The following is a 13,873-nucleotide window of genomic DNA, read 5'->3' on the forward strand; positions in this document are numbered from 1 at the left end:
TATCTTCACATAGCCGTCATGCTGGTCCGGATATTCTATTAGCGCACGCACAAAAGGCACACGGCTCCCCATAGTCCCCAAGGTTCTATCGTCGCATCTGTTGGCTTGCCCTTCTGGGAACTTTCAGAGGAGGGACTGGCGCAGGACTTGGCCATGGCGCCATGTTCACCAAGGGGCTGTTGTGAAAGCCGGCTGGATTGCGCTCCTCCATAGTCGGGCCATCAGAGAGCTGCCACCTTGTTCTGTGGTCCCCTGGCTGCCGGTAAGCTCCTTCGGGAACCAAGCCAGGTCTCTGTCTGTTGTAGTACGCCGACGGATACTGCATCGGCATATTCTGGACATTGTAGATATTGTTCCGGCTCCGCTCCAGATAATCCTGAGGTTGTAGGACAGGCCTAGACTGGTATTGCTGTCTCGCCTGCCGAGGAGGTCGGCGATTTGTATCAGAAAATGGGTTCTGGACATTCAAACTGCCAGCCCGAGTGCTGTTGGCATAGCTAGGGACTGCTCTCCTGGATTGAAGCCGGTCCTCACTGGTCCGCCCGGAACCATAGCCGTCCAGCATGCCAGATACAACCGACCTTGTCTGTGGAGAGGATCGGCGTGACCAGAAAAGCTCGCTCCGCCTCGCCGGCATCGGATCAATTGCGCTTTCAGGCTCTCCGTCCTCGGCAAACTCGGTGATGACGCTCTCTCGCTCCTGAGACGGTGGCAGAGCCCGTTGCAGCAGTGTCACCGGCTGCTGATACTGGCTCCTCACGTTTGTGCTTTCGGAGCGCACAGCCATGGCCTGGGCTTGCGGAGAAGCGACACCGCGCCATGACTGTGGTCCTGACTGTGGCCGCGGGCTGCTCGCTTCCTGTGTAGGTGCTGGCGGATGTCTGGCATTCTCGAATCGGCCGCCGTCTCTTTGGGCTGCTATCTGGCCTGCCAGTCCTAGTCCCCGTGGATCCAGATTGAGCGGCAGCGAGATCTCCAGCTCGTGTGGGTGGGTATCACGACGGCGCTTGGGACCAGACGCTTCCCGCGCCTCGAGAAAGCCGATGTCAACGGGAGGCTCAGCTCCTTCGAGACGACGACGACGCGTTCTGCGGGCGAGCAAATATAAGCCGGCAAGAAGGATGAATGCAGCTGTCGCCCCAATCGATATTCCTATGATTGCTGCTGTGCTAAGGCTTTTTTTCTGAGAGCTGGTAGGCGTCCCTGTTGCACTTGATGCTGTGTTGGATATGGTGGATGATGCCGTGATCAATGCTGTCGGCGATGTGGTAAACGGTTCCGTAGGAGAAGCAGTGATCAGCGTAGTGGCTGTCTCCCGAGCTGTAGATGACCTCGACAGTGCCGACAGTGAAAATGTGGTCGAGGCCGATGCTGTGGCAGTTGTTTGAACAACCAGAGTTGCGATCAGGGTTGAGTGGGTTTTTAGAGCAGCACTGATCTGTCCTGAGCACAAGTTGTATGCTCTTGTGGAAACGCTGGCTAATATTGCACGACACAATGAGTACAGTTCATTTTCTGTTTGGCTGCTGGACGTCGCGACATGCTTACCGGTTGCATTTTCACCACTGCAGTAGCCGCTCCTGTCTTCGATGGCAACACAGGCAAGGGCGCCCTCTCCAACGGTGTAGCCATTCTCCCCGGTATGTGCACACAGACACTGCAGCGTCGGCTGGTCACCGCAGCTGCTGTTGGCAAAGTTCTCCTTCACAAAGGAGGAGAGGCAGCCCGTGACACACGCCGGAATGAGGTCGGCCACATCGCTGGGCAGGTCGATGGTGCTGGCACTTGCGTGTTGTGGATAAGAGGTCGAGAAGAGCGGCACGGTAAGCAACAGGATCGCCTTCGTGGCTAGATTGAGGGACATCTGGGAAAGAATGCTGCAAGCAGAGCTGGGCCCGGCCAAGTGTCTTCGTCTTCTCTTGGAAGGCACTAGACTGCCGGCATTTCAACGTCTGCTGCCCTAAGACGAGGGTAAAGAGGAAATAAAAAGAAATAAATGCAAATAAAAGCAATACTAAGACATGCAACAATAACTGAAGCCTAGAAGATGAAAATAAAATAAGATAAAGAGAAAAGCTATGAGAAGCGAAGCGCGAGCCAAAGAGCACTAGACCAGTTCAGCCTTCCTGTCGCCTTCTTCCCCGGGCCTCCTTCCCGTTTTGTCTCTCTGCACGCATTTCTTTTTACGGAGCCTCTCTCTCGCTGGCGAAGCCGCTTAGCCATTCGTTAGCCGCTGTCGGCCATATACCGACAGCAACTCGAGAGACCATCGTGGCAGGGATCCTGTTCTTGTCAGATCGAAGCCTTGCCCATCTCGCCACTCGGATCATGCAGTCGCATCATTGGCTGCAGAAGCCCGTCTCCGCTTCGATGAGGCAGCCAGTCTGCGGTATTTCCTCATCGAAACGGGTGGGAATACGGGACAGCCAGAGAATTGGCCGCGTCCGGGTCCGTTGCGGATGTCAGCAATCGAATCGGTCATTTACCAGTGGTCGAGTCGGAAGGCGAGACGCCGAGTCAATAAAATTCCACCCCCTGGTTGCAAATGCTGGGCGCCAAACCAAACCAGTTGGCCCCTTTCTACGGAGTACGCGCCCAGTCAATTGCCGCCATTGCACTCCTGCAGGAACATGTGACGTCGCTTAATAGTAGTTGGCTAAAATCACGGCGTAAATCAAGCCGCATGGTAAATTACTTGATCGTTGTGCTGTATCTCGTGCTCTGCCACGTCGAGTGTCTTCTTTTCCTCATTGCGGTCCCTGGTATCTATCTTTTTTCACATAACACCAATTCTCCTTGCCCCAAACAATTCCTGACCGACCGGGCTGCCTGGCCTCTCTGCGTTATTGTTAGCCATGAGATGAAACGTCGAAAGCAGCAGGGGAGAGACTGCTGCACAGCAGAAACATACCATGAGCTCGGAAGAGCCGTCGGCGCATAATTCGGCTGCGCCCGGGACGACATCAAGATCTCCCGCACCTTCTTCTCAGTTGCGTCCGGGTCGTCGGGGTCCAGCTGGATGAGATCGATGCTGTAATGGTTCGCGATCTCGGCAAGCGCGTTGAAGCTCTTCTTGTCGTATACGAAGCTGATGCTCACACCCACACGTCCGAATCTGCCGGTCCGGCCAATGCGGTGGAGGTATGTCTCGGCATCTGGCTCGCGGTCTCCGACGCCCTTCATCGGAATGTCGTAGTTGATTACCATCGAGACGCTGGACACGTCAATGCCACGGGCTAGCACATTGGTCGTGATGAGAACCTTGTACTTTCCGGACCGGAAGTCGTTCAAAAGCACGTCGCGAGCTTCTCCCTCGTATGCGCCGTGGAGGGCTGCGACTTGGTGCCCGTCTGCCTCCATCCGCCGCTGGATCTCAGTCGCGCTGTTGCGGGTCTTGAGAAAGTTGTATGATCAGCTGGAATTCTTGCAATACTCATCGGAGAGGCCGTCAACTGGGGCACCAACCTTGACAAAGATAACCGACGATCCGATGGTCATAAGACCGTACAGCTTGCAGAGGATCTCGTACTTGTCGTTCTCGGAGGGGCAATCCATGTACATTTGCGAAATGCCCTTGATAGTCAATTCCTGCTGGCGTAGTCTCATCTGGTTGGCGTTGGACGCAAACTTCTCAGCATATCGCATCACCTTCTCCGGGAAGGTAGCAGAGAAGAGCAGCACTTGGATGGTCTTTGGAAGCTTCCTGCGTGCGACATCAGAATATTAGCATCCGTAAGAGAATTGGAGAAGCACACGGCCGTTGTGACCTACTCCTTCACCCGGACACACTGCTCGCCGAGTCCCTGCTGGTCGAGCATGTTGTCGGCCTCGTCGATAACGAGAACCTTCAGGCCGGCAGGGTCGAGCTGCCTGCGCCGCATCAGATCCATCACCGTTCCGGGGGTGCCCACAACAACGTTAGCCTGAACGGCACTTCCCCGGCCGATGACACCTGGGATGGCGGCCGCCACCTGCAGGCCTTCACAGAACTGGCCGATGGAGTTGATGACCGATTCGATCTGGCGGGCAAGCTCGCGGCTGGGAGCAAGAACGAGCGCCTGCGGCGTATGCGGAATGGAAAAGTCCACCCGAGAAAGAACCGTGACGACAAAGGCAGCAGTCTTTCCAGTGCCGGACTGGGACTGCGCAATCATGTTCCGGGGGGGGTCAGACAGCATCAGCGGCAGGGCCCGCTCCTGAATCTTGGACGGCTTGATGAAGCTCAGGCTGCGAAGACCTTCGATAATCGACGGTTTCCTGTCAATTGCAACATGTCAGCGCGGAGAGCTTGGCAAGAAGGAGGAACCACAATTACGAACAGGCCGAGCTCCTCGAACGAAGAGACTGAAGAAAGAGGGTTGTCAGAGTCGCCCTGCAGGTCACTCAGCTTGACCTCAACCTCGTATTTCGACTCCAGAAGACCGGTGCCGTCGTCTTCGACAGGAGGCTTGGTATCGTTCGCAGCACCATTGTCAGCCGACGCGGCCGCATCTGGTCGAGTGATCCGGCTTGCGAGGTCGGCCATGGTTGCAGGGGTCGATGTAGAGGATGGTGGGGATGTAGATTCGCAGACCGGAGTTTCCTCGGACAAGAGAAACTCAACGATTTCCCAGCTGCTGTTTCGAACGGAGCTGCTGGTTTACTAGAAGGTACCAGAAGCATAAACGGTCAATAATGAAAACAGGAAAATTCATGGGCGCACAGCCTGTAATCGATGGTGGGGTATTGGAGCTTTCTCCCTCGAGCTTTAGCTGTCAGGGGCACGTGAGAAGGCGGTGTCTACAGGCAGTACAAGGCAGCCTGCTTCCCTAAATATGTTATGCTGCCTAATCGCGCATGTAGTCGCGAAATAGCCGTCCCGTCTTCCTGTCATTTCTTCCCTGTTGTCATCGGCTTCTGCTGATCGTTCCGGAACTCCCATACTTTCGGGGCCCGGCTCCTGCTTCATTTCTGTAGTGTTGATCCATCGTGGCTGGGGCTATGTGATTTAGAGGGGCTAGTATCCTTCTAAAAAGGGACACCTATCCCCGCTGACCTCTATTCCCAGTCCTCGGTGAGCATCCACCACAAATACACACTCTTTTCCCTCACCCTGATCGGAAGACTCATTCTGGCGCGTTTTCTCCGCTGGCTGCCTTGCATGTCGACTGTACATAGACCCCGCTGATCTTGACTGCTTGTGTGGGCGCGGAGAAAGACATCCACCGGGAATTGTCCGCCATGGAGAATCCGCCGACTTTCGGCTCGGAATTGAAGGTAGGACATACACTGGCAGCAGCGCCTCCACCTCTTGCCTTTCCAACCTAACCGCATCTCCCTCAGGATGGCTTCAAACCCGCCAATGCCTGGGTCTCCAACGGCATCGCCTGGCTAGACGACATACAGCAGTTCTACCGCGAGCGAAGCGTTATCGAAAAGGAGTACAGTGCGAAGCTCAAGGCTCTGGCAAAGAAGTACTTTGAGAAGAAGACAAAAAAGTCGGCGGTGCTCAGTGTCGGCGAAACGCCGTCGATGACGCCTGGCTCTCTGGAAAGGCGAGGGATTTATCGGACTTGTCTGCTGCAAGGATGGACATGCTAACATGTGCTCCCCATGACAGTGCTTCTCTGACAACATGGACAACGCAGCTCACGACGCTGGAATCCCGGGCGGATGAACACGACCGCTTCGGAAACGACCTCGTGGGCCAAGTCGCACAGCCGTTGCAGGCATTGGCCACGCGGTTCGAGGAGCTACGCAAGAGACATGCCGACTATGCCGACAAGATCGAAAAGGAGCGAGACGTGTCGTATGCGGAACTGCGCAAGGTCAAGACGAAATACGATGCGGTCTGTCAGGAAGTGGAGGGCAAGCGCAAAAAGACAGAGACAGGGTTTGGTCAGGCCAAGGCCATGGTGGCCTACCAACAGCAGCTCGTCGAGATGAACAACGTCAAGAACACGTATCTGATTGCCATCAACGTGACAAACAAGCAGAAGGAGCGGTACTATCAGGAATACGTGCCGGAGCTACTCGACTCGCTCCAGGACCTGTCCGAGTTTCGGACCATACGGCTCAACGGCATCTGGACACTTGCGTCGGAGCTCGAGGCGAATCTGCTCCGCCAAAGCGTCGCCTTGATCGACCACCAGACACAGGAGATACCGCGGAACCTACCACAGCTCGACTCGATGATGTACATGCGCCACAATGCCCCCGATTGGGCAGAGCCGGCCGACAAGGTGTTTGAGCCAAGCCCGGTCTGGCACGATGACGATGCGATGGTGGTAGACGACAACGCCAAGATCTTCCTCCGTAACATGCTCAACAAGTCCAAGGGTCAGCTCAGCGACCTGCGCCGAGAGGTGGACACAAAGCGCCGAGATGTGGAAGCAGTAAAGCGGCTGAAACAAAGAGTGCGCGAGGGTACGGAGAAGAAAGACGAGGTGGCCACGGTCAGCCAGATGTTTGCGCTGCAGGAAGAGCTGCATCAGGTAGAGCGCAAGCGCATCACGGCAGAGGTGGAAACGGCAACCATCACGACAGCGGTAGGAGACGTTACGCTGGGCGCACGGAGCCACAACTTCAAGTCGCAGACGTTCAAGATCCCGACAAACTGCGATCTTTGCGGCGAGCGTATATGGGGGCTGTCTGCGAAGGGGTTCGACTGTCGCGACTGCGGCTACACGTGCCACAGCAAGTGCGAGATGAAAGTGCCGGCCGAGTGTCCCGGCGAGCAGAACAAAGAGGAGCGGAAGAAGCTGAAGCAGGAAAGGCAGGAGGCAGCCAACGCTCTGCTCAAACCCGGAGTCAGCGGCGGCGGAAGCGCATCGGACAGCGTTTCAGACCTGCCCAACCTCAGCCGGTCCAACACGATGACCTCGCTGAGCTCGGGCTACGCGACAAGTGCACATCGGTCCATATCAGGCGCACGATCGCCTACAGCCGGAGAGGAGGCTGCGCCACCGGCCGTCGAGATGGCGACAAGCCCACGGGTCTCATCGTCGAGCGTAACTACGCGGAAATCGCGAATTCTGGCTCCTCCACCGGCAGCTTACATCACCGAGCTGCCCGGCAGCAGCCCAGGCGGAGGACCGAGTGCCGAGACGGCAAAGGGCCGGATGCTGTACTCGTTTGAGGCCAGTGGCGACGGAGAGCTCTCTGTTCCGGAGGGGCGTGAAGTGGTCATTCTCGAGCCAGACAGTAAGTATCAAGCAAGTGGTCCGACACTTTCCGGCTCATCACTAACGAGAAAGCAGGTGGCTCTGGATGGGTCAAGGTTCGCGCGGGCTACAAAGAAGGACTAGTGCCGGCATCCTACGTCGAAGCTGCGCCTGCTACAGCGCAAAACGCGGGCCAGTCGACGAGGCCAACATCGGCGTATTCGAACAGCGGCTCCTCAATCAGCACAGTCGGGGGCGGAGCATCAAAGAAGAAGGGGCCAGCAGTGGCGCCGCGACGAGGAGCCAAGAAGCTCAAGTACGTGGAGGCATTGTATGCGTACACAGCCCAGAGCGACGCAGAACATAGCATGGAAGAAGGCGAGCGCTTCGTGCTGGTAAAGGAAGACCCGGGCGACGGCTGGGCCGAGGTGGAGAAAGGTGGCCTGACAAAGAGCGTCCCGGCGAGTTATGTGCAGCCAGCTATCTAGGAGGAGCCGGCATGCCGAGGTCTGCCTCCTCTGCCCTTTGTTCCCACTCCTGTTCTCCCTTCGGCTTCGAGCCAGCAGACATGCCATGTCTCGCAATCGGCTACAGCTCGGGGCCGTCCCCTGTATCGTCCACCGATTCCCGAGCACGTCAGTGGCCCGACAGAATTGCCTTGATGTACATGTATATTTGGAGCGCAGTCAAAGATGCTTTTGTACCTATGTAGTAGACATGGTCTATTTTTGGCTTTTTTGGCCCGCGCCAGCGAGAGCCCCAGAAAGAAGAAAGCGAACAGTACCCCACCCCCAAGGCACTAGTGGTCTCCGGCGTATCCCAGTGCCTGCGCGCTGCCGAAGCGCTATGGAAAGTGTCACCAGCCTAAGCCGAATTGGCGAAAGCCCGGAATGACAGCCGTACGAAAAGCGGGGCACAGGTCGTGTGTACTTTGTATTCTACACAGGCTACAGAGTATCTTACATGTCTAATGACTTGCAAAAGCAAGACTAGAACCCGGTTCGTATCAAGCACCCTGGAGACTCTACGTGAAAGTTGTGCTTTGCGAATAGTTTGCGAGCAGAGCCTCCATAGGCCTGTTGCTCAATCCTTCCACCTTGACACTACATCGCTTCTTAGCATTGCCGTTCCAATGCCTGGTTGCTTTGTCGGTCGTGGCGCCTAGGATGGCCGACTTCAGATCAAAAATATTATACACCGTCAGCCCTCTCCAATACCTTGTGCACAGTGCTGCCGCAACCACCCCGATGGCAATCAGCGAGGTGGCAGCCAGTGAGAGGATCACCCAGGTCAGACCGCCGAGCTTGACAACTTGAATGGCCACATTGGCCTCTACGCTCTGCGTGTCGCCACAGAGCATCAGCTGCGCGGCCCCCGTGCTGCCGAGGAACTGGTCGAGGAGCAGCTCAAGGCCCTCCGACATGCTCGCGAGAGCATCTGCCGACGTGTTGGTCGTATGGTTTTCCCGGGCCCGGACGTTGTCGATGTTCTGGACAAACCCATCCCCGAAAACGGACGTGTACAGTGTGGTGAGCGTGGCGGACATGTAGCTTATCCCAAGGAAGGAAACGTTGGTGAGGGCCCTACTGGGATCTATGTCGACAACTGGCCGGCTTCCGGCCATCTCCGGGGTGACAGTGATGTTTTTGGACCCCATATCGACATCCACGTGGAAGAGGGTCGGCGTGAAGGTGACGGCACACTGGGCCTGGTTCAGGACGGCGTAGAAATTCCCGGCCACAAACCCGTACGCAAACTGGTCCGTGTCGTTGTTTCCCACGGCAGCCAGAGCGACCATGGTGTCAGTGCCAACCCCCCAGAAAGGGAACCCTTGCCAGTGGCCGGTCGGCAGCGATCCGGTAGCCCAGACAACGTCTGGTGGCGATACGTCTCCCCCTGAAACCGTAACCTGGTTCAATACCTCGAGCGAGAGCTTGCTCTTTCTGTTGTAGGTACAGAACACATTGGACAAGTAGCCATATTCGTGGAATGAGAAACCCTGTACGGCAACCTCGCCCTGCGCATCTTGTTGGGTCAGGGATGCAAGGCCAACAGTCGAGGCAACGCCATAGGACCGGCCGTTGAATACGAAGCCAGTGTTGTCCAGCTTGGGATACTGGGGAGGCATAGAACTGTTCCGACTTGAGGCGTGGTTGACAGAGTTCGCCAACAGACCAACCTTGTCTAAAGAAGCATGATCCCAACGTCAGATGGACTCAATACTCTTGACGTTTCACGAGGCTGGTCAACTTACATTTCCACGTTATATAGGAAAACGTCCCCATATCCGTCGTAGTGCCTTCAAGACCTGGACAGGACCATTTTGGCGGACACAAGCCGCCCCAATATGGAGCCGTTGACTGACTGTAGTTCGGAATGGGAAAGAAGCCGGTGGTATTTGCCGTCGTTACGACCGGAGTGATGGTTGCCACCCACAAGGTAGAGAATCCTTGAAGACACACAAGATATATAGTCAATAAAAAAAGGGCATACCAAGGCAAGTTGATGTCGAGTGACTGGTTGACGAACGCTGCCAGGACTTGAAGACTGTCGACATCGATGGCTTCCGTTTGCAGGCTCAGGTTCGTCCAGGACCGGATCATCTCGGCGATTATCCAAAGCTGTCCCGTGGATAGTAAAGTCGCGACCAGATGAACAAAAACCTGGACGAGTGATCGATACTCCTGGATGAGATTGGGGAGATTACCACTCAAGTAACTTCCGGCAAGACTGGCGTATAAGAGAGAGGAGAGGATACATATCAGAAGAAAGCAAAGGACAAGAGGCCAACCTTTCGATCTCTTCGTCACAGGCACAGGCACAGGCACCACAATGGGTACAGCAGTGGTTTTGGTAGCGAGCGTATGTTGTAGGATGAACATCGGGCCGGTCAATAGAAACGAAGGTAGAAAGCTGGAGGCTGATGAGCAGGAAGAACCGGGTGCGAAGGTGACTGCAGAGGCATCACTTGAATTTCCGATCCCGTAATGCTGCTTTATAGTTCCAAAATCAACCTCTTCATTTGGCCCACAGACCAAGTCCGGACCTGCTGGCTCCAGACTTGCAATATCTTGTATGATGGTATCGCCAGGAGCCAGGAGCCGACAAGACTATCCAATCCGGCCAGTGACACGTCGTCATACTGACAGCGGCTGAATCGTCGGCGCTTGGAAGTCCTCTTCCTTCGATACCCGGGCTTCTTTGACTTTGGCCGCCCCTAAGCAAGCCACTCAAGACCGATGGTCGCGGGATATAGCTCTAGATCTAGATGCATCCCAAAGTCGAGCAGCCTTCCCAAAGGCCGGAAGGGGTTTAGCAGCTGAAAATCTGGGCGCTTAATGCCAGCCTCGTCAAGCAGGTCGTCAAGAAAGCCGTTAGGTAAATCACTAGACATTCTGTCAGCTGTTAGGCAAGTCGCTAGTCAGGCCGCTAGGCTTACTGCGCTGTCCTTAATGCAATGGCGAAACGGGACAGCTGATAGCGGGCGAATACTTGCCCCTGCTTCTCAACAGTGAGACTATTGCAGGGCTCCTCTACTCCGTAAATGAAGAAGGAGCGCACAAAGCAGACAGGATGGAGCGTGGCCGCAGGCGGTTGCCTCAATTGGACCATTCAGCCGCTTCAGCCGTAAGTGCAAGGCGGTGGTGTTAAGGTACTAGACCCACATGGACTACTGGGTAGTGAAGTCCACCAGACTTTCCCACTACATCTTAGCATGTACTCCGTAACAATAATAAATGGGTCGCTGACCTGTGGCAAACCAGGGTCTAATCAAGGCACACATCAGTTTCGACACCGAGGTCGGCTGATTGGCGGTCCTCCCCAGTCTCACTTGTTCCTTTTGCACCTGCTGTCCGGCTGCACATCACAATAGCACCAGCGCGCTGCGCCACAGAGAGAATTCCACAAGTATTTCACGCATGAGTATAAGCCAGCATTGTCACCGGCTTAACCCCCCAAAAACCTGCTCGGCTTAAAAAGACTGGAACAAATGGGAGCACTGCAAAGTTGCAGCCGAGAAAAACCAAGCCTGTCGGACATCCGTACTTGCCTTTTCCATCCAAGCACGCCGTGCGTTGATGCATAGTCTCAGAAGACACTGTGCCGTCCAACAGCCAAACAAAGCAAATTGTACTGCGTACTCCGTACCTTTGCTCGTATACAGCTCGTACACAACTCGTACTAGACGTGAGCATGAAAATAGCCTTCGCGCCGGTCCACTTTAAAATAAGGGTGTTCCTGGCATTCCCTTGATGTGTTGTTCATCCCTACCTTCCCTCTCCTGATTCGTATTCTTGGTCGTTATTATCTGCTCTCTCACACTTGTCTTTCTCCTGTTCATCCTTCCATTTTCAAGCTTTCAAAGTCTCTCGCTCACGCCTCTCGCCAATTCAATCGTTACTTTTGATCGTGGAGTGCCTCTTTCTTGCTCTTAGTCCACCATTCAACACGCTTCTACATTCGTTCTTCTCTCTCATTGGAACAGCGTTTACATTGCTTTACTACCACCATCATGTTTTCAGCTTCTCTTCCTACCTTGGTCACGTTGCTGGCCGCCGCCTCGCTTACCCGCGCCTCGCCATCCAAGACCGTTCCCGAGCTGCCCAAGCGTGCCAACTCTGTCCCTGCCGTAACAGCATCCGGCAATGGTAAGCCATTGAATGTCTGATCTTTGGAAACCCTTCGCTAATCTCGATTTTTAAAGCATTCTGGGCCGGCAGCACACGCTTCTATGTCCGCGGTATAGACTACCAGCCGGGTGGCTCGTCTGAAATGGCTGACCCCCTCGCCGATTCGTCTGTCTGCAACCGAGACATCACAGAGTTCAAGAAGCTGGGCGTCAACACTGTCCGGGTGTACATCACCGACAACTCCAAGAACCACGACGACTGCATGAACGCTCTCGCCGATGCTGGCATTTACGTCATTCTCGATGCCAACAACCCGCTCTACTCCATCAACCGTGACACACCGGCTCCTTCTTACAACTCTGAGTATCTCCAGAGTGTGTTCGCTACGGTTGATGCTTTTGCCAACTACACAAACACGCTCGCTTTCTTTTCCGGCAACGAGGTTATTAACTCCACCGCCGAATCCACCCTTTCGGCCCCGTACGTCAAGGCTGTCACCCGTGACATGCGCCAGTACATCAAGAACCGCGGCTATCGCAGCATCCCCGTCGGCTACTCTGCTGCCGACGTCTCCACCAACCGTTTGCAGCTGGCTGACTACATGAACTGCGGCACAGACGACGAGCGCAGCGACTTTTTTGCCTTTGTAGGATGACCACCCACCTGTTCCACGCTGCTTTCCGCAGAAAGCTTACATTGTCTAGAACGATTACTCTTGGTGCAATACCAACTTTGCCACTTCTGGCTGGGACCAGAAGGTTAAGAACTTCACGGGATACGGCCTTCCCATCTTCCTTTCTGAGTACGGCTGCATAACCAACGGCCGTGACTTCGGCGAAATTTCCGCCCTGATGAACTCGGAAATGACGTCAGTCTACTCTGGTGGCCTCTTGTACGAGTATGCCCTTGAGGCAAACAAATTTGGCATTGCCTCCATCAGCGGCACCAGCGTCAGCGAGCTTCCCGAGTTCACCAAGTTTGCTAGCGCCCTCAGCAAGAACCCTGCACCGACTGGCGATGGCGGCTTCACGTCCACGACAAACACCGCTGCCTGCCCCACCAAGGATACCAACTGGCTCGTCGACAGCACTCTCCTCCCTGCGATTCCTGCCGGGGCTGAGGCCTACATGAAGTCCGGTGCTGGTACTGGCCCTGGCCTGACGGGATCTGGCTCCCAGAACGGTCAGGGTACAAGCACTGGCTATGCCTCCCCCGGCTCGGGCTCCTCTACAGCTTCTGCTACAAGCAGCAAGAAGAGTGCCGGCTCCACACTGATCGGCCCCATGGACAAGAGCCCGCTTATCGTGTCGGCTGTTGTCTTCTTTTTCTCTCTTTGTGGAGCGCTCATTCTGTGAGCTGATGATGCCACAAATGTTGGATGCAACGCAAAGTCGGTGAGAGCAGCATCTGCTGCATTCGTTACACTGGAAAGTTCTCCACCGGATGTGCACATACGCTTGTTCCAGCGCATGTATTTTAATTAATTCATTGTTGCTGCTTTGGCGGCTCGTTCCCTCAAATATGTACTCCGTAATAAAGCCCGTTTACGTTTTGTTTGCCGTTTGGCTTCGTGTCTGTCATGTGCTTTTTAGGGACTTTGTTGGCTTGTGAGTTGAGATTATAATACGTGAATTTGCAGTTGGATTGGCATGGCTTGGCCTGACTACGATAGATCGTCGACGTCGCTAATTTGCATGGTTGTTGGTCTTTAAAGGCCTCACTTCCACATGTATATTGCCAAACCCTCGCATTGCTACAAAACAAGGCAACGCCGTCCTTCTGATATTGGGCAGCAAGCTGAAGATTAGGCATACTCGTGTGCCCAATATCTTGGTGGCAATGAGCAAGAGACCGCAGTGTAAAGAATCACAACTAGCACTTGGCCCTGATCCGTGAATGCTCATGAACATATATCCTTTTCGTTTTTCCTTTTTAACGTAATTATTTGAAACATGTGCCTTGGGTTGACTGTCTACTGAACATCCCCATCCCCTGCCGTGAGGACATTGTGCTCAAATCAATTATGTGGACAAGCAAAGCCAGACCGAAAGAAAACCAGACCACAGACTACAAACCACATTTCCAAACACCGCTTCCCAA

The 13,873-nt window shown here is 54.8% G+C and overlaps 5 protein-coding genes across 5 annotated transcripts; 2 read left to right on the forward strand and 3 right to left on the reverse strand.

Annotated features, from left to right (window-relative positions):
• Window positions 1–85: 85 nt before the first annotated feature.
• On the reverse strand, window positions 86–1,864 carry CMQ_5719 (uncharacterized protein; the record flags this gene model as incomplete). The annotated part of the gene is made up of 3 exons (XM_014313306.1): window positions 86–1,088; window positions 1,213–1,438; window positions 1,549–1,864. 3 exons carry the CDS (start codon window positions 1,862–1,864, stop codon window positions 86–88), a joined length of 1,545 nt encoding a protein of 514 aa, XP_014168781.1.
• Window positions 1,865–2,674: 810 nt separating this feature from the next.
• CMQ_5795 (ATP dependent RNA helicase) lies at window positions 2,675–4,525 on the reverse strand (the record flags this gene model as incomplete). Its single annotated transcript, XM_014313382.1, has 5 exons — window positions 2,675–2,759; window positions 2,912–3,393; window positions 3,466–3,703; window positions 3,772–4,257; window positions 4,320–4,525. 5 exons carry the CDS (start codon window positions 4,523–4,525, stop codon window positions 2,675–2,677), a joined length of 1,497 nt encoding a protein of 498 aa, XP_014168857.1.
• Window positions 4,526–5,220: 695 nt separating this feature from the next.
• On the forward strand, window positions 5,221–7,630 carry CMQ_5745 (actin polymerization protein; the record flags this gene model as incomplete). The annotated part of the gene is made up of 4 exons (XM_014313332.1): window positions 5,221–5,256; window positions 5,323–5,507; window positions 5,600–7,182; window positions 7,239–7,630. The coding sequence occupies 4 exons, from the start codon at window positions 5,221–5,223 to the stop codon at window positions 7,628–7,630; spliced, it is 2,196 nt and encodes a 731-aa protein (XP_014168807.1).
• A 536-nt stretch (window positions 7,631–8,166) lies between these two features.
• CMQ_5586 (uncharacterized protein) lies at window positions 8,167–9,745 on the reverse strand (the record flags this gene model as incomplete). Its single annotated transcript, XM_014313173.1, has 3 exons — window positions 8,167–9,326; window positions 9,397–9,506; window positions 9,636–9,745. The coding sequence occupies 3 exons, from the start codon at window positions 9,743–9,745 to the stop codon at window positions 8,167–8,169; spliced, it is 1,380 nt and encodes a 459-aa protein (XP_014168648.1).
• Window positions 9,746–11,655: 1,910 nt separating this feature from the next.
• Window positions 11,656–13,128, forward strand: CMQ_5645 (beta-glucanosyltransferase gel1; the record flags this gene model as incomplete). The annotated part of the gene is made up of 3 exons (XM_014313232.1): window positions 11,656–11,791; window positions 11,848–12,419; window positions 12,478–13,128. The coding sequence occupies 3 exons, from the start codon at window positions 11,656–11,658 to the stop codon at window positions 13,126–13,128; spliced, it is 1,359 nt and encodes a 452-aa protein (XP_014168707.1).
• Window positions 13,129–13,873: the final 745 nt, after the last annotated feature.

The sequence above is a fragment of the Grosmannia clavigera genome (genome assembly GCF_000143105.1).
Source record: "Grosmannia clavigera kw1407 unplaced genomic scaffold GCSC_89, whole genome shotgun sequence".
NCBI classification, from domain to species: domain Eukaryota; kingdom Fungi; phylum Ascomycota; class Sordariomycetes; order Ophiostomatales; family Ophiostomataceae; genus Leptographium; species Leptographium clavigerum.